This window comes from Trifolium pratense, linkage group LG3 (assembly GCF_020283565.1).
Source record: "Trifolium pratense cultivar HEN17-A07 linkage group LG3, ARS_RC_1.1, whole genome shotgun sequence".
Classification (NCBI taxonomy): Eukaryota; Viridiplantae; Streptophyta; class Magnoliopsida; order Fabales; family Fabaceae; genus Trifolium; species Trifolium pratense.
Window position 1 is genome coordinate 30,528,689 of NC_060061.1, and position 20,549 is coordinate 30,549,237.

Here is a 20,549-nt window from a genome sequence, read left to right on the forward strand (position 1 = left end):
AGTGGAGAGAATGTAGGGAAGGTGAATATTATGGTGGAGGAAGTCATCCCATGTGCTCCTATTATCTTGGTGCTATCCGCTTAGGTGTGACTTAATCCATCATCATCCAGTGGCCTCATATTGGGCCTTTCGCCCCATGGTGCGGGTAGAGCCCAAATAGAAATCGGGAGCTCGCCCAATACACAGCCCCCAAGCATGAGGTCTGTAAGGGTGAAGTGCTTAAAATACTACTTCATCGGTCCTTAATATAAGAAGAGATTCACTTTTTAGATACATTCATTTTTGAATATATCTAAAAAGTCAACTTCTTGTATTAAGGAGTAGAGGGAGTAATATGTAACAAGCATGTTTAGGTATTATAATACTTTAACTCCATCTTTTATAAAAAGTGATTTTACACTATTGTTATTTTATTTAATAAGAGGGCTCAACCTTAAACCTTTTGAATTCTTGTTTCGAGGAGGAAACTATTTTAAGGGGATAATAATGTAACAGCTCAATATTTTATATATTTATCTGTTTGTGATTTTTATTGAATTATTATCTTATTATTATCTTATATTATTTTATCTAAAGTGTTTAAGAAAATTCTGCCACTACATAGATTATTTAGTTATTAAGAACTCTTATTTTTATTTAATTAACATTACGTGTCTTCATTCTAAGGGGGTGGGTATTAGCTACAATCATCATGGTCTGTACTGTTAAATGTTAATCTTAGAATTTTTTTTTCAAACTGCACCTGTCAAAATTCAAATACACCAAAACATCCTACCTGAGGAAAAATTAACCGAAATGCCCTAGTGCTTTTCTGTGAGTGGGACGCGCCATTCATAGGTTAGTGACCCTAGGAAGGACGCGCCATCCCCACATTAGTGTCCTAATGAAGGACGCGCCATCCACAGCTTAGCGTCCTTAGTTTGTTTTTTTTTTTTTTCATTTTCGTTTTTGAAGGTAAGTGGGTAGGGTTTTGGAAGGGTTATAAGGGTTTTGAGGGTTAAGGGTTAGGAGGGTTTTGAGGGTTAAGGGTTAGATGGGGTTTTGAGGGTTAGGGTTTAGGGTTTTTTTTTTTTTAAAGAAATTATTGAAAAAAATTATACAAAAATTATATTAATTAATATAAACACACTACAACAAATTATTTTTTTTTTTTTGACATTTTGTATTTTTAGGGTTTTTAAGGGTTTTAGTTTTTTTTTTTTTATTATATATATTATGTTTCTATTTTACTTGTTTATCAACAAAACAAAATCGTGCAATAATAATATTTAATATTATTTTTTACAATACAATACAAAAAAATTGCAAATTAATTGGAATTTGGACAATTCCTACGATCATGGCCCGGCACCCTACATAAAGCACACTTATTCAAAGTTTCGATCTCGTCGTCCATTTCCGTCCTAATGCGCGTACTTTTCGGACGACCTCTCTTACATCTTTTCATTGCTGGGTCGGGGCAAAGTCGACGGCCATAATATTGGGGCCAATATGATTGGTCTTGAATTCCCGGGAAGGTGTTATTGTAAACACAAAATACACTTGCAGCTTTGTACACGTCATGTATATGAACTTGATAAGCTTGTGTAGCATGGGAGCATGCAGCAATAACATGCGAACAAGGCAAATGTAAAGCTTGAAATTCTCCACAATCACAGCAGCTTTCACCCAACTTGAGCAGAAATCGACCCATTGGTCGACCCTCGTTGTGATTGACAGTTTCCATTACCCTGAAAGTTTGATTGAGTCGATCAAAAGCAATGACTTGATGTGAGTTTGCTTTATGCATTGCTTCTTTAATCCGTTTCTGACAAGCTTCTGAATATTGTTGTCCAGATTGCAACACAGCTGCTGATTCAGTGGCTCTTCTTTGAAACAGTACGACACACTTATAGAACGTTGATTGGACCAAAGCTGTGATGGGTTCATTGCGAATACCCTTAAACACGTTGTTCATCGACTCAGCAAGGTTGGTTGTCATATGACCCCACCGACGACCTTCATCGAATGCTTGCGTCCACTTCGCTATGGGGATATTATCAAGCCACCCTATTGCATTAGTGTTCTGCGCAGCAATTTTGCTGCGGTAGTATCTGTGCAAAGGTTGATTTACTGCAAATCCTATATAAGAAGAGCAATTAATAAAACAGCATAAAAAAAATGTATCGTTGAAATTATAGAAAAGTTGTAGTGACTTGCAGATAGTTACCCATGTTAACAACCAACTTGCGAAGCTTTTTATTGTTGAACTTTCGCATGAAGTTTTGGGCAATGTGTCTGATGCAGTACACATGTCTGCAGGTAGGATCATTCCAACCATTTGCAGGATTATCATAAGCACTTTTAATGGATGGATGTCTATCTGAAATCACACAAAGATGTTGTTGTGGAGTGACATATGTTCTCAAATTTTTTAAAAAGAAGTTCCAAGCTTCCTTTGTTTCACCTTCCACAATTGCAAAAGCGACTGGAAATATATGGTCATTTTCGTCTTGTGCAACAGCTAGCAACAATGTCCCTTTATACTTCCCATATAACCATGTTCCATCAACCTGCACAATTGGTTTACAATATGCAAAACCTTTAATAAGTGGTTCAAAAGACCAAAACAGACGATGGAAGGTCACATCATCAGGAGTGTCTGCCGGTAGGGTCTCTAATATTGTGACGACATTTGGAAGATAATGTTGCATTGTCATCAACCACTGCGGAAGAGCATGATATGAGTCCACCCAGCTCCCAAACATGTTTTCGATGGCCTTATTTTTTGCTATCCATGCCTTTCGGTACGTGACAGTGTAATTGAACTTATCCCTTATGTGTGCAATTATAAACTTCCAAATTCTTATTTTGAATGGTATTATAATACCTTCAATCCGTTCTTCTTCAAACCCCCACCCACACTAAACAATCCATCTACCTCAACCCGTGAATTTACCCCTGACCCTGACCAAACACCCATGCAAACCACAACACAAAATCAATCAGCTCCATACCTAGATTATACCCCTCCCCAATTCCCAATCTATGACCATCAAACCTACATCTCACCACCAACAACAAATTTCTACGACCAACAAAACTTCTACCCATCTAATGACCCAAATTTCCACACACCAGCCCAACAAAATTTCTACACACCGGCCCAACAAAATTTCCCCAACAACCTATTCACTTCACCCCAACACAATACCTACGACACTCAAAACTCTGTGGGTTCGTCATGGATTAATGAGTTGATTACTCTTGATGATCCTAATAATCCTAATATTTTTGACAACCTTTCTGGTGTGCCATTTACCTCCTTGTTCAACGACACATCTACATCAAACTTTTTCAATGCCTCAATTTCGAGTAATCCTACTGCATCTTTTCAGTATCAACAAGACGATGTGGAACAACATCAAGGAGAACTTCGAAGAGGTGATCGTGTTCGTCATGCTCCTACATGTGGTACTGGAGGTCATTTAGGTGACGATGACGTTGGTGGTGGTGGTGGTCGTGGTCGTGGTCGTGCTCGTGGTCGTGATAATTAGTCCAAATTCCAATTAATTTACAATTTTTTGTATTGTAATGTAAAAAAATAATATTAAATACGATTTTTCCTCAAAATCTTTTGTTTTCTATTTACTTCTAATTTTTGTTTTGTTGATAAACAAGTAAAATAGAAACATAATATATATAATAAAAAAAAAAAAACTAAAACCCTTAAAAACCCAAAAAATACAAAATGTCAAAAAAAAAAAAATTGTTGTAGTGTGTTTATATTAATTAATATAATTTTTGTATAATTTTTTTCAATAATTTCTTTAAAAAAAAAAAAAAAACCCTAAACCCTAACCCTCAAAACCCCATCTAACCCTTAACCCTCAAAACCCTCCTAACCCTTAACCCTCAAAACCCTTATAACCCTTCCAAAACCCTACCCACTTACCTTCAAAAACGAAAATGAAAAAAAAAAAAAAAAACAAACTAAGGACGCTAAGCTGTGGATGGCGCGTCCTTCATTAGGACACTAATGTGGGGATGGCGCGTCCTTCCTAGGGTCACTAACCTATGGATGGCGCGTCCCACTCACAGAAAAGCACTAGGGCATTTCGGTTAATTTTTCCTCAGGTAGGATGTTTTGGTGTATTTGAATTTTGACAGGTGCAGTTTGAAAAAAAATTCGTTAATCTTACTTATTCTAGCATGTGAGGACATTCATTCAGACAGAGTGTGCTAATTAAGGTTGTACGGTCCCAATTTTATTTCATATCATGCACTTTGGTTTCATGTGGAATGGCATGGGCTTCCATATTTGTTTTATCAATTTACGTTAGAGACAATGATTACAGGTCTGAGTTTAACTTAGTTGTTAGACATATATAGTTATAAATGCAGGAGTCGATGTTCGAATCTCGGATACTCCACTTATTCGTCTTTAAGGTGAATTTTTTAGCTACTAGACTACTTGACAAAAAAAATGACTACCATTATTTTTTTTCACCCTCTGGTTTTTAGAGGAAGGAGACCCTAGTAGTCCAGAGTTCGGGGCGAGTTCTAACATCAAGTGGTTCCAGCCCTTCCCAAATGCAGTTGCGGGGATCGAACCGCGGTCCTCCCTACCAAGTTCAGCGCCAATCACCACTGAACCAACTAGCATTTGGTAATGACTACCATTATTACCTCCTAATTATTTTGATCCGGTACTCTTTCACGCATTGATTTCATTCTAATAACTTTAGGGTGCGTTTGGTAACACAAATAAGCTAACTTATAGCTTATTATATTAGCTTATAAGCTTGTTTCATAAAAGTATTTGTCGTTTGGGAATCGTGCGCACTATTCATATAATCTACTTTGATCGTAATTTTCTACTAATATATAAAAATAAATATTAGCATATAAGATGTTCAATTCGTCTCGACGGGTATTTCCAAAATATAAAATTTTCATAATTTTTTATAAAAGATAATTAAATATATTAGTAATCAAAGTTGTACATTAACATATGTGCAGAAATCTAAAACGACAAATAAAAATGAAGGAAGGAGTAGTTTTTTTTTTTTTTTTATACTTTTGTTTGTATTACACATATGAGAAATAGCTAATATTAAATTGAGAAATTGCTACTATTAAAATGAGAAATATCATCCCAAGTTCAATATTATTCGTATATAAACAAGTTGTCCCTAATAAATATTATAATTATAACTATCATACACTTGACAACAATCTTGAACTCACGAGTAATTTTATAATGGAACTAATTTCGCACTATAGAACATTCAACAAATTATAATTCACTCTATTAATGTTTTTTTTGCATTATTATACTAGATGGAAAATAAAAGATCACACAACCACAAAATCAGAAAGAACTCATACAATAACAAAAAAATATATAAATTCTTTCAAAATATATATATGGTCCATTTTAGAATTAGTCTCCATAACAATATACAAAAAGTTGCAAATTGAAAACAAACCTAGCAATTTCGTACTAAAGTGTGATAGCTTAAGTATTAATCAATCATATAGAACCAACCACAGGATTTACATCAAAGGGACAGAAAGTGAGAGGTACAAAACATATAATGCTACAAGGCAAACAAGAAACACAAGAGAATAAAACATTAAAAGGACCAATCAACATGGAAATAATGTGACTTAAACTTAAGCTGTCATAGTCAAACAAATATAACATGAATAACAGAATCATCAGTACTCTAAAATCTAAAAATAACTTAAGCGGTCTATCTAAAAACAGTGCAACACAACAGCAAACTAAAAATGAACAGTCATTTTCACTCAAAGAAAAGTCAGATCTGCTACTGCCTACTCGCTTTACAAATCTGTCACCTCATATCATGTGCCACTGTTAAAACCAGTTGTACAAAGTTGTTCATAATCAAGTTGAAGACCACGATTAAAATTTTCCTAATCAATTGACAGCCGGCCATGTAATTCTTCCTAGCTGACACTGATTTCTAAGGATGAAACTGGTTCTGCTGTGGCGGTGGTGGTTGGTATAGCGGCTGCTGCTGTGGCGGTGGTTGTTGGTATAGCGGCGGCTGTTGCTGCTGGAATTGAAACTCCTGAATATGAAACGGTGGATATTGTGCAAATACCTGCGGCACATGCGCAATTTGTTGTGCTGGAAGATGTTGCGGTGGCACTTGCTGTGGTGGGACCTGCTGTGGTGGCTGCTGCGGTGGTGGCTGATCTTGTACTGGCAGCAGGTTCTGTTGCTGTGGAAGTGGTTCATCCTTTAGTGGTTCGTTAAGATCCATGGCTACGAGTATTTCCAACTCTTGAATTGCCGCAATTGCAGTGATCTGACTTTCATGGTTAAAATGAGGCCTAAGCACGGCAAGAGATTCCTTGATTTTTCCTTGCTGCAAATTAATGTATGGTTGGATTAAATAAGATAACTTAGAAAATTAAATAAATAGAAATAATTTATAATTGAAATAAAAAGACTTTTATTTCAGCTTACAAAGTGTTCGAGTTTCCTCCTGAGTTCTTCATTAGCAGCATTTTCTGGAGCACTAGCAGTAGCAGGTGTTGTTCCCTATCCAATCAAAATGATGCAATAGAATATGTGAAAATAAGAACAGTTTATAAATATTTAAGAAGAAAAAGATTAAAGCATGTCTTCAATTCAGATCTCAAGTATAAATCATTTCACTTCAAGCACAATTTTAACCAAAAGAATTTCAAAAAAACTTGCGCATACAAAATCAAATTTGATAAAAGCTTACCAATACACATACATGACAGTCTCAATTTGGACCCTCGAATTCACAGTATCTCTACTGAAGTGTTACAAAAAAAACTTACAGTGGAAATAATATGACAGGGTCGAATCTCAAAAACTTATTATTATTATAAATCGTATAGGGAATTGTTTTTCAAAAAAAAAAAATCATACATACTTTTCTATAGTCCATTCGATAAAGTTCATTTGTTAGATTTAGACTGCATATTTTCCACTGTAAAATACTATATATCTTGTTAATCCTACTAAATCAACTTGCAGTTTAAACATAAAATAACAGCTTTGTCACAGATGTTACTACAAAATACCTCAATTATCCAAGTCATTATTACATCCGAACCAAAATTTATAGAGGAAAATAATTTTAGACAAAAGCAAAATAATTGGTGCATAATGCTAAATTGTTTCCCGTTCATATGGTCTATTGGAAATGCAGTGAAAAATGTTAAAGCAGTCCTAAAAATGAAAATAATAAATATTTATGTAAATCTTGAAAATAAAGTACAACATCTAACAATAGTAAAATGATTGAAGATTCATCTTAAATCCATCAAACATAATAACATTATAAAGTATATTAGGAACAAATTTTAAACCATACGAATATTCTCAAATACAACTTGTACATATTTTATATAATCCAGAAAAATCCATTTATTTTTTTATGACAGGAAAACTCATTTTCAGACTCTGCATAATTCACTCATAATAATTTCAGCACAACATTCCTGAAAAGATAAACTTTAAGTTTGAAGATAAATTCACAATGAGTAAAGATTCATGTTAAATTAATCAGACATAATAACATTATAAATTATATTAGGAACAAATTTTAAATCATACAAATATTTTCAAATGCAACTTGTAGATATTTTATATAATCCAGAAAAATCCATTTCATTTTCTGATTGTATAATTCCCTCATATTAATTTCAGCACAAGATAAAATTCACATCTTTTCAAAATACAGTGACAATATTATAAAAATTCTTTCTTCAGATTAATTGTCATACATGTTAAATTATGTATTTACAAACTGAGTTTGTATATTAAACTAGAATTCTCAGTTTCCCAACTGCAAAGAACACTCAACTATTTATTTATTTATTTATTTATTATTATCACCATCAAAAACTCAAATCAAACCAAAGTGAAAAAAGTTTGGTGCATTAAAACAACATCCAAATACCAGAGACACGCATAAAATAAACTTTTATTTGGTATGAATTGTGTATTAGTAAATTTCAAAGTTAATTAATAACATAACATCCAAATACATGTTGGAATGCAATTCAAAATATTGAAACTATGCATACATCATTATTATTTTTCTTTTTCTGACTAAGCAACAATGCATAACAAAAACGTGACATCATCATACTTTCAATTCCAGTTAATCTTCTTCCAACAAGAAGAAAAAAAAAAAAACTTCATAAAAGTCAAATGAAGGGGGAGGGACAGACATGGTACTAAATTGTACTAAATGTTACCAAAACAAACAATCAATCCACCAAAGATTTTAAAGAATCTAAATTAAAAATAAAAATCTTTAACTACAAATGATAATTTCATATATCTTGCATATCCAAAACCACTAATTAAACTACAAACCAAGAAAAACACGTAACATAACATTATAACAAAATTATCAAATTTAAACAGAACAATCAAAAAATTAAACTTGAAAAAATAATTTCATAAATCTGCATATTCAATCAAAACCACTATCAAAATTATGAATTTCAACAAAAAAACTTAAAAATGATCACCTTCTTTGGACGACCCACAGGCCTTGTTCCAGCAGGTCTAGACTGAACGGTAACACCCAGACCGCCACGGCCGCGACCTCTTCCACGTCCTCTACCTCTCCCAGCAGCAGCAACAACAGCAACAGGCACAGCAGCAACAGCAACAGCAGAATTATTCTTTCTAGGCCTTCCTCTAGATCTCGGAGTCAAAACAGCCCCCCCTTCCACTCCAGTCGTCGGCACTACCACTTCAGACACAGGTGAAGCAAACGGTATCGGAGTCGGATTCTGCTTTTGATTCTTAGCCGGACGCCCCGGTTTTCTCTTCGAACCATCACTCAAAACAACAGCTGTAGTCTCCGGCTGCACCTTCGGTGGGCGTCCAGGTCTCCTCTTTGGTTTAGCTTTAGACCCAGGCGGACGTCCTCTACCTCGAGAAGGTGTTGGTGGAACCACAACCACACCACCACCTTGAGTTGGTACTGGGTTTGGGCTTGGGCCAGTCCCTTTCTTAGGACGTCCACGACCTCTTTTACTCTCATCAGAAACAACAACGGCAGCAGCAGCAGCAGATGATGGCTCGTCAGCAAGCCCAAGTGCAGCCCAAACAGGCTCAGCATTTTGGGCTTGCTGGTGGGCCGAGCTGTCGTTGTTATTAGCAACGATAACATGAAGTGGTTGAGATTGGGGTTTTCTGGGTCTGCCACGTGGTCTTGAAGGTTGAGTAGGTGAAGAAGAAGGTTGAGGTGGAGTAGATCTAGGGATTATGTATGAATTTTTAACCATAGAAAGTAAACCTTCAGATTTCAAACGCTTCAAGTGATGAGTCAACAAGGTTGGGTGTGAAGGTAGAAGTTGGTCTTTGTAAACATGTTCTATGTATTTCGAAATTGCTCTTTTGCTTGAACCGTTTTGTTCTTTCAAAGCTTCAATTGCTGTGTATATCATCTGCGTAAAAGAGACAAAATCTTGTGTGTGTTACTGTGTGATTATATCAATCAATAATTTAGAGAGAGAGAGAGAGAGAGAGAGAATTATTACCTCGGCATAGGGTGGGTGAATTGCATGTGGAGACGGATTAGACGGTGGTGGTGGAGGGTGGTTGTTTGGTTCGACGGCGAAGGGGACGGCGTTGGGAGCCGGAGCTGGAAGTGAAGAGATCGAGGTTGGGTCCATGAGGAGAGAGAGAGGCGGGGGTAGATTCGAAATTTGGGAAATAAATAAAAATGAATAATAATTGATGATTTTAGGGTATTTTGAGTTTTGAGAGAGAGAGAGAGAGAAAAAATATCTATTTATATGGAGTAAGGGTGAGTGAGAAGAGGGAGACAAAGCGGAGAAGGGATAAAGCTTGTGCTTAGGTGGTTTTGTGAAATACTAAGTTTTTTTTTTTTTTTTAAAATGCTAAACAGTGTCCCTGAGGTATTAGTTAAGGATACAAATATAAAAATTTTATCTCGTAAATTGTGCATTCAATGTTTTAATGATGTGAAAAATTATTCTCTCTCATCATTAATTTTATCATTTATTTCTTTTTTTAGTATGTTTAACTAGTGCCCCAGGGACACTGTTTAGCATGACTCTTTTTTTTTTACTTTTGTGAAATAAGTTTTTTTTATAAGGGATGTTAATTGTTAGTAATAGTATTACAATGTTATCTTAATTTTTTTTCATTTGTCAGGATTTGGACTCTGAATCTCCTGCTCCTTAATCCTTAACTCAACTAGTTTAACTAGTTGAGCTACTCATCCCACCCCTTGTGAGTAAGTGTTAGTGTGTGGTGGAAATTGGAATTCAAAATTTAAAGACTTAAATACTCATTTGGGCTTTATTTGTTGAAAAACAATGGATAGCTGATAAGTTAATTTATAGTATATGAGCTTGTAGCGGATTTTTTTTTTTGTTTATCGACCTATATATAAAGAGAATACAAATTTTTTGTGTCGACTTTTCATAATATCAACAATACCCTTGATTTTTTTAGTAGCAACAAAAAATTGTTTATTAACAAATTACCATAACATAAGACACATATTTTTTTTTAGCAGCAAAAATATTTTATTAACAAATTCATCATAATATAATGCATGTCTTTTTTTTAAGTAGCTTATAAGTTACTCTCTCTGTCTTGAAATATAAGAAAAAATTAGTCAAACAAAGTTGATGTATTTAGTCCAATTTTTTAATCAAATACATCAATTTTCTTTGACCAGTTTTTCCTTATATTTTGAGACGAATGGGGTAGCTGATTGAATTTATAGTGTTTAGTAATATTAGGGGTTAAACTAACTTATAAATATGAAATTACATAAAAAAAATATTTAATTTTTTTACATAGAAAAAAAATATTTAATGTTTAGTTGAATGCACAAGCATTTAATGATATAAAATACTCTCTTCATCCTTAATTATAAGAAAAAACCAATTTTTTAGATTCATTGAATAACTAATGCATCTGGTCTATATTATAAACCAGATACATATGTTATTTGATAAATCTAAAAAGTAGAGTTTTGCTTATAAATAAAGATAGAAGAAGTATTTAAAGTTTAGAAAATTGAGCGTACAAGTTCCAACAAAAATTTACAATTTTAGCCTTCTTAACATTAAATATGAACAAGTTCTTTATGGTTTCATTTTGTAGGGATGGTTTCTTTTGTTGGTACTACGTTTATTTCGGGGTAAGATTTAGTCCTTCTATGTACATTATTTTTTTATTTATATTATTATAAGCTATAGATATACGATGAGAGTGTTTAAACATACCAATTTTATCAGATGTTTACTCACTAAGAGCATATTTATCCCTGAGTACTTAAACTAGCGTTTTTAACGCTATTCACATAAGTCCTACTGTGCCACGTAGGATTAAACAACTCTTAGATTTGTTTGGTTCGAAGTGGATGGAGGGGAGGGGAGGGGAGGAGAGGTGGGAGAATATTTTTAGTTAAATGCCAAAATCGTCCTTTTTTTATGTTTGCAACATTTTTTTTTCAAATCATTTTGTTACATGAAAAAAAACTGTATATATGTAACAAAATGATTTGAAAAAAAAAATGTTGCAAATATAAAAAAAAAAGGAAAAAAAAGGAAGATTTTGACATTTAACTGAAAATATTCTATCACCTCGCCTTCCCTCTCCTCCATCTATTTCGAACCAAACAGACTCATCCATAAATTCTTATTTTGAGTTACTTAACACTATTAATTAAGTCCAACAATACCATATATATTTATATTATTTGTTTCCACCTGATTTCGATTAAAATTTAAATATTACAAAGTAATTTATTATGATATAATTAATATTTAAATGAATGTGCTATAAATAAAATTGAACCAAGTAGATTTTTTTAAAAAGAAATACATTATATTATATATTTAAAGAAGAAAGAAAATACATGTCAATGAAAAATATATATTTACATTAAAAAAAAATCCAGAAAGCATAAAAACAAAAACAAAAAAATATTACTTCCCGAAATAGCATTCGTGTAAGCATAAAAAAGAAACTTCCTTCCTGTAATTGCATTACAGGAAATGTGTTTCAGCATATAGAACAAGAAATTGCATTCCTAAATAGCGGCCAACACTGATATGCTGCCCCTCTCTCTGTCCTCTTTCTCTCTCTCTCTCTCTCTCTCTCTCTCTCTCTCTCCACCCTCAACCTATCTCTTTGCGGCCTCATCTCTCCCACCACCGCAACAACAACCACTCATATATCTTTTTATGGATTTTCGGGTTTTGTTTTGTAGATTTCTCTGTATTCATTTGATTTTGGTTGTTTCTAGTGATGAAGAGTGATGAATGAAAGAGAAAGAATATTTATTTTAATTTAAGAATCGAAATCTATAAGATTCTTGCACCAGCAACTTTACTTAAAACAAATAAGAATCAAGCAATGTCAACTGTACTGTCTCAAACGGTAAGGAAATATAAGGATCGATTACTTGTTCTTAGAATCAAGTTAAGAATCTTGCAATAAACATGCTCTAAGCTACTTGATGCCTAAATACGCTGAACTTATTAAAAAAGCATGTACTTTTAGGACAAATATTAACATTTTCATTGTAAAAATATTTAGTATAAAAAAATGGAAATACCGGTAAACTAAAGTCCAAGGCAATTAATGAAAGGGCACGGTAACGTGACACGAGAACCACACCATCATCTATTGGATTGGGGGATTCAATTTATTTGGTTCGCCAAAAATAATTCAAATTTCAAAGGAAACCAAAAATACTCCCGCTCTTTAGAAAAACAAGAGTAAATGGGGGAAACTGAAATAAATTTGATTTGAAGCTCCTATCCGTAGTTTAGACTTTGGACATTGCTGCTGCTGCTTGCTTGTATACGCTGTCAAGTGGACCACAAGGTGCAAAACTACAAAAAATATGTTCAATATTTATTACGTATGAGTTATTGAGTATTGCCATTGAAATTTAGGAGACTTTTGTGTGTTGCTCATGTCATCATTGTCATGTGTGCATTTCATTTGACTTCAAATGCAATATAGGAGTACACACCTTACCTTATACTATATAAAAAGGGTTATATTAAACAGTGTTAATCATATAAAAATAAAATAAAGTTATTGTTTGTAAGAGTAAGATAACTTTTTGCATCTTTAACGTATTAAATACACAAATTTTTAAGATAATTTTTTTTTTTAATATGCTTAATTAGTGTTGGAGAGTACTGTTTAGCATTTTTCATATAAAAAAATTTCAATATACACATCTATGTGTAATAGGTCTGCAAGTGCACGGAAACATCAATTATAGTATAAAAAATAATCGATCCCATAGAGACCAATGTCAAGTACCGTCATCTATTGCCGCGTTGTTTATCTAAGGCGATGAGAATTAATTTTGATTGCAAAAATAGAAAGGAAAAAAAAACTTGTTTTAATTAGCAAAGGACTAACTAAAAACGATGGAAACGTAAGAGACTAAATTGATACTTGTTAAATTTTTAATAATTTTAAGCACTGATCCACAGTCGACCACTTGTTAAACTTGTCCGCCTACGGAAGGCAACGGGTGCCCACAGATGCGGGTTTTACACTATCCAAACCCACACCCAAAATCACCACTCGAACACAAACTCAAAGGCTGTTCGGGTGGCAAAACAAAGCTCACACCCATTGAGTTCAGGTTTTTCCACCTAAACCCAAACCCGCAACGCATTGTGCACTACTTTGCAAATTTAAGTAAAACAAGATTTGTCAAGACAATCAGTTAGCAAAACATATTGTAAATTTAAGCAAAAACAAGAGAATTTAAACATATTGTCAATCAGTTAGCAAAAATATATGCTGTAAATTTAAGCAAAACATATTGTCATTGATGAGAATTAAAGCAAAACAAAGTCTGCCAATTGAAAATACAAACTATTGGTAATTTAACATATATTCAAATGAGTGTTTGGGTTTCGGATGTGGGTTTGAGATGTTTGAGTGATCTAAAACCCACGTCCATGATATCAGGTGTCTCCAAAACCCGAACTCCAACCTAGTCAACTCGAGTTTCGTCCGTTGACTTGAGTTTGAATTCTGATGAATCTCTCAGGTTTGGATTTTCCTATCATCCCTATCCACCGTAGCATTAGCCTATATATATATTACTCTTTCAATAAGAACTTGATTTTTTAATTTATCATGTTGTGAGAGTGTACTACTTCTATACCAGATCAACAAGGATTGTTTTTTTTTTTAAAAAAATCAACGGTATCCTTCGCACGCAACTGCAGAGACTAATCCTCTCGAGGTAACTGAGGTTCATTTAAGGGGTTGACCTCTCCAACAAATGTTTATCCATACGCACTGACCGATGATCGAACCCAGGACCAAATGGTTAAGGGACTCAAGTATCCGACACTTGTGTCACACACTATGTTGGTTTTGTTTTAATTTCCATATATTTTTTCGACTCATTTCAATAATTTGTTTAAATAAATATCCTTAAAATAGATTATTTTAAAACAAAATATTTATTTATTAAAAATAAAAGAATAATTTTGTCAAAAGAAAAAATAAATTATATTTTTGAAGAAGGAAAAAAGAGTGGGACGAAAAAGAGAGAGAGAAACAGAAGCAATGGTAGGTTGGAGGAGTAGCGAAGATTGAGGAGGAAGGAAGTGTATATGGATGGTGGAGGTACACTCGTTGATGGCATTCATCGATTCTTTCATCGTACCACTTCTATTAACTCACTTCATCACCACAACAACAATGATCTTCTTAATTCAAACAACCTTAACAATGCTAACAACAACAACCCCTCTCCATTGAATCTTTCTCAAAGTTCCTTACACATTCCCATTTCATACTTTCTTCTATGGATCGAAACAAAAAGGTTCCATTTTTACTTTTTACTCTCAATGAAATCTACCCCTTTTTTTGTATTTGTTTGATTCTTGATTTGTTTTATGATTTACCATTGATTTAATCAATTGGGTTTGTATATTTTTGTAATTGATTTCCTTTGATGCTTTGTCTTGGTAAGAACTTAGAGGCAACATTCTTGTTTGTATAATTTTTTTAATGAAACGCTTATCAGACAAGTGCTTATATGTCAATAAATAAATATGCTCAAATATTGAATTAGGCCATGTCTCCCTAACAATCTCCCAGATGTTAATGCCATATGTTTTCTTAGCATTTAGCATGGTAGCCATGGCTTTGATTTATCCTCATGTTATCATGGCTTATCTTAAGGCATTGTTTGATGGTGTGTGCCTGCCGACAATAATGGCATCTTTAGTATATGCAAATTTGCAAGAATGTGTGCATAATATTATGCTTTTGTTTCATGATGTTTCCTATGTCTGTTAACGTAGAATTTGCAATAATTCAAAAGAGAAGATCAAATGAATTTGTGGTCCTTAAATTATCTTTACATGTAAACGTTTCTGGTTATCAAACAGGGTGCAGGAGAGGTAGAATTTTTTACCGAGTATGGAGAGGCAAATCGGTACCAAGTCCAAGAAGTTGTTGGGAAAGGAAGTTACGGTGTTGTGGTTTCTGCCGTGGATACTATTACTGGGGAAAAAGTTGCAATTAAGAAAATCAATGAAGTTTTTGAGCATGTATCGGATGCCACACGGATACTAAGAGAAATTAAACTTCTTCGTTTGCTACGACATCCTGATATAGTAGAAATTAAACATATAATGCTTCCACCTTCACGAAGAGAGTTCAAGGATGTCTATGTTGTGTTTGAGTTAATGGAATCTGACCTTCATCAAGTAATTAAAGCAAACGATGATCTTACTCCCGAGCACTATCAATTTTTCTTGTACCAGCTTCTTCGGGGCCTGAAATATACACATACAGGTATGATTGTAAACTATAAGTTTCTAGCTTGTGCAGATGTTGTGATCTTAAACTAAGATAATACTTTTCTTGCAGCCAATGTGTTTCATCGTGATTTGAAGCCAAAAAATATTCTAGCTAATGCTGATTGCAAATTAAAAATATGTGATTTTGGGCTTGCTCGAGTTTCATTTAATGATGCTCCGTCAGCTATATTCTGGACTGTAAGCATTCTATTGTACATATAATGGCAATCTGTTGCACTTGTTTTGTCTGTTCACAACTTATCTTTTTAATCATCATGCTGATTCATTTTACCTGTTTATACTAAGGACTATGTTGCGACTCGGTGGTATCGTGCACCTGAACTATGTGGTTCTTTTTTCTCAAAAGTAAGTGTTTCTTCTTCTTCTTCTTCTTCTTTATGCCTCATGACCCTCTTTTTCAATAGCGTGTGATGTACAATTATGCCTACCGCCCAGTTATATTAGTCCAATTATCTCTTGTTAATTGTCATACATTTAAATTTAAATCTTGAACATTACGTGTACAACACTTTCTACGTGGAAATGTGTCCTGAATTTCAAGTTAACGGCTTCTATATAAAACAAGAAATTAAATATATTGAAAGTATTGAAGTATTGTGTAATTTCAATTTCAAATTCTTATCTTTTGCAGTATACTCCAGCAATTGATATTTGGAGCATTGGATGCATATTTGCAGAAATGCTTAGTGGCAAACCATTGTTTCCTGGGAAGAATGTAGTGCACCAATTGGATCTCATGACTGACTTGCTTGGTACTCCTCCTGCTGAATCCATTTCGAGGGTTAGTTTATCCAAACTAGTGTGTAATTTGTAACAGCAATAGTCAAGCTTGTGATATGTTGTGTTGAATCTAGTTGTTAATGATATTAAATTATTAAATAATTATAAACTTCTATATGCTCATAAATTGTTTTAACTTTTAATACTGTATGCTCTCCCTTGCACAAGTGCTTATGCCCGTGGATAACCTCAAATAAGCCTATCTAAACAGACCCTTAATATCTTATGCTATATCAATTTTCATTATGATTTTTTTTTCCAGTAAACTTCGTTCAGGCTTCCTTTATTTTGTCTCCCTTGTCACCTTGTAGATAATTTTAATTTAATTTTACAGATTCGAAATGAGAAGGCTAGAAGGTACCTTAGTAGCATGAGGAAAAAGCAACCAGTTCCATTCTCCAAAAAATTTCCAAATGTAGATCCATTGGCTCTTAATTTGCTGGAGCGTTTACTCGCTTTTGATCCTAAAGACCGTCCATCAGCTGAAGAGGTTGAAATCACTTACCTTGATAGTTGACATAGAGGAAATTTTGTTGAATGCCCCGAATGAAATATCTGTAAAATAGTTTTGGCAGATAGATTGCACCAAGTTCCTGATATATTTTTTTTTGTTACGCATGTGATTGCAGGCACTATCTGATCCTTATTTTCATGGTTTGTCAAATGTGGACCGTGAACCATCCACTCAACCCATTTCGAAGCTCGAGTTTGAATTTGAGAGAAGAAAATTGACCAAAGATGATGTTCGAGAATTGATATATCGAGAGGTTTTATCATTCATTTCAACAACATGGTTCAATTTATTGTTTTATGCTTTGTGCTTTGTTAATAATTTGTTATACATTTGTACTTAACAGATTTTAGAGTATCATCCCCAGATGCTCCAAGAATATCTTAGTGGTGGAGATCAAACAAGCTTCATGTATCCGAGGTAGGGATATAATACTGAGGAATCACAATAGTTTTTAAAAAATTATTTCCTAAGCTAAATAGTTAGTGCAATCTAAGTTCATGTTTTAACTTTGGAAGTTCTTCTAGTAATCATCTTGACATTTTTTAATAATCTTGATCTTTTGTGCCTTAACTAGCACGCATTTGTAAATTTGCGGCTTGATTGCATATGTGAAAGCAAATTTGCTTGGACAACATGTCTGACCCGGCTCTAGACATGTTCTCTCCAACACGGAACACCCATTATCACGATCCCTTGTAATTGTATGCATTAACAGTTTGTTCGAAGGCAAAGACAAGGAAGATAGGATAAGAATAATTATCCTATCCTATTATGTTCCATTGTTTTTTGAGCCAATAGGATAGAATATGGTCGTTATCTTTCCTTATCCTATTGTACTATTAGTTGGTGTAAATTTTATCACAAGAGTAGTTAAAGTTAGAAAACTCGCGACATTTTCTTCCTTTTTCTCACCATTCACCATGGCTGCAATTGCTGCCTAGTAACCTTCTCCACGACTTCTGCTGCCTGAAATCTTTTGCTACTGTTGATACATGACACCCTCGGCCATCACTACATAACTACCATGACCGCAACTTCGAGACACCCTCTGCCACCTAACACCATCCTCCACTATGACACCCTCTGCTGCCCGCACCTTTTATTATCATCACCCGTCGATACCATCCTCCATCACCTCTATTGCCTAATATCATTCATCATTACCACAAGGCACCGTCCTCCACTGTTTAGAACCTTTGTCGCCTCCACCATTGCTTGATAACTTCAACCATTATGATGCATCTCTCACCACCACCACCACCACTTGCCATCTCACAATATGATTTGTATCATATCATTCCCTTATTTATTCCATCTCAAGCAAGTCAATATGATTATATAATAATATATATGTGGCATGGTGCATAATATACCAAACATCTAATAGGATAAAAGGCTTACCAGACTCATCTTATCCTATTATTATTCAATTGTCTTATCATATCTATCACAATTCACGACCATAAAATGATCCCTTGTTGTTGCACCAAGGTTATGTTGGACGTTACGTGTGCAGAACTAGAACATCCATTAGCAAATCATCAGCATGCAAGTTTATAAACACTTAGTCAGACCATATCGCAATCGATGTGGGACTTCTTAACACCTCCGCTCGCGCCAAGCGCTATGGGCTTGAGGCGCGGATATGAATGGTGGAGGGCCCGATCAGTAACCTGATTGCAGGCGGCCCGACGAAGTGGCCCAGCGAATCGTGGATAGGCTCTGATACCATCTTAAGAATGAGTATTGGGCCTAACTCAACCTTATAAAACCGGCTTTTAAAGTGAGGATTGCCTCTAGTTTATAAACACTTAGTCAGGCCATATCGCAACCGATGTGGGACTTCTCTTAACTATTAAAATCTCAACTCCTTATTATCCATTTTTACCAATGATATGATTTGTGTACAAATTAAAATTTTGACACCCGAAGAACAAATGATGGTTAATTTTCCATGTTTACATCTCATATAAGAAACATGTGTTCTTGAAAATTGTTGCATTATTCAAATTTGATTTCATAATTATGTCTTATTTATTTGTTTTTTTAAGCAATGTGTTATTTGTTATGCAGTGGGGTTGACCGGTTCAAGCGACAGTTTGCACATCTTGAGGAACATTATGGGAAAGGTGAAAAAGGCTCTCCATTGTTGAGACAACATGCCTCCTTACCTAGGTGAGTGTTCTTCTGAAGGTTTATTTTATTTTATTTTATTTATAATTATAATTTTGTATTACCATGATGGGTTTGAAATTTTAATCAAGATTAATTACTGTCGCTGCAATCGTCATGGATGAGACTTTAGTTAAGAATATGCATTGACAATTTCAAATTTCATTTTTTTTTTCAGAGAGCGGGTTCCTGCTCCGAAAGATGAAAATAATCAAAATAATGATTGTGAACACCCGACCGGATCAAATCTTCACAGCCCATCAGGCGTAGCAAATTCTGGTGACCAAAACGGACCATCAAACAACACGTCACGTTGTCTGTTGAAGAGTGCCAGCATTAGCGGTTCGAAATGTATAGATGTCAAAAAAAGTAAAGATCCTGAGGTATTCAACTCTTTTCTTGGTTAGAAAGAAAATCGTTAGAATATACAATAATTAGTTTTGATTTGCTTGTTTTGCTAAGTAGATTACAATGTAATTGGTGACATTTTTCTCATCCATCTTACATGTTTAACCATTTTTTCTTTTAAATCTTTGTCCTGGATAAGAAATTTTTGTGCATATTATTTGTCTTCAAAAGACCTTTGTATATATTCAAATCTGTACTTTATGCATATATTTCTCTCCTGATTATATTGATGCCATTACTTTGTCCATAGGAGGAGCCAATTCCAGAGGTCAATGATGAAGCGGTGGACGAGTTGTCGGAGAAGGTTGCTGCTCTCCTTGCTTAGTTCAAGTTTTGATTCATTATTTTGATCCAACAATGTTCATTGAGGCTGTAAAGACCTAATTCAATCCATGTTATTTTCCACAAGAGAAAAAAAAATTGTTGTTGCATAGAAATCCTACAATTTTTTCTTAGAAGATAAATGTAGGACTACATTGATATAAGCTACCATTTTGTATCATTCACCACAAGAAGTCATGTAAGTATGTATTTGTGTAATAGTACTCATTTCATTACTACACCACAATGTATATTAATAGTCAAATATTTTTATTCTCAGACCTCAAGTAGGGATGATCCAGTTGCAGATGTTAGTGAAAAATCTTGCTCTGCATTAAAGTAATTTTTTCTAAAAATTGGTTTGTAAATATATTACTACTATTTTTTTTATATAAATTAATAACATCTAGATATCAAAGTAGAGGTAGACATCCCAACTATGTTGGTACCCCTACCCTTCCCCATCCTTTATCTATATCTC

The 20,549-nt window shown here is 34.1% G+C and overlaps 3 protein-coding genes across 3 annotated transcripts; 1 reads left to right on the forward strand and 2 right to left on the reverse strand.

Moving 5' to 3' along the window:
- Positions 1 to 1,309: 1,309 nt before the first annotated feature.
- Positions 1,310 to 2,747, reverse strand: LOC123914948. Its single transcript, XM_045966110.1, has 2 exons — positions 2,210 to 2,747; positions 1,310 to 2,121 (listed from the first exon to the last, which is right to left on the reverse strand). Exons 1-2 carry the CDS (start codon positions 2,745 to 2,747, stop codon positions 1,310 to 1,312), a joined length of 1,350 nt encoding a protein of 449 aa, XP_045822066.1.
- A 2,890-nt stretch (positions 2,748 to 5,637) lies between these two features.
- LOC123913821 (translation initiation factor IF-2) lies at positions 5,638 to 9,851 on the reverse strand. Its single transcript, XM_045964693.1, has 4 exons — positions 9,553 to 9,851; positions 8,533 to 9,459; positions 6,482 to 6,556; positions 5,638 to 6,380 (listed from the first exon to the last, which is right to left on the reverse strand). Exons 1-4 carry the CDS (start codon positions 9,685 to 9,687, stop codon positions 5,973 to 5,975), a joined length of 1,545 nt encoding a protein of 514 aa, XP_045820649.1. The 5' UTR covers positions 9,688 to 9,851; the 3' UTR covers positions 5,638 to 5,972.
- A 4,717-nt stretch (positions 9,852 to 14,568) lies between these two features.
- On the forward strand, positions 14,569 to 20,477 carry LOC123913822 (mitogen-activated protein kinase 9-like). Its single transcript, XM_045964694.1, has 11 exons — positions 14,569 to 14,867; positions 15,439 to 15,847; positions 15,923 to 16,050; positions 16,159 to 16,218; positions 16,505 to 16,654; positions 16,988 to 17,143; positions 17,283 to 17,420; positions 17,511 to 17,584; positions 19,241 to 19,342; positions 19,518 to 19,722; positions 19,998 to 20,477. Exons 1-11 carry the CDS (start codon positions 14,850 to 14,852, stop codon positions 20,070 to 20,072), a joined length of 1,515 nt encoding a protein of 504 aa, XP_045820650.1. The 5' UTR covers positions 14,569 to 14,849; the 3' UTR covers positions 20,073 to 20,477.
- The last annotated feature ends 72 nt before the right edge of the window (positions 20,478 to 20,549 follow it).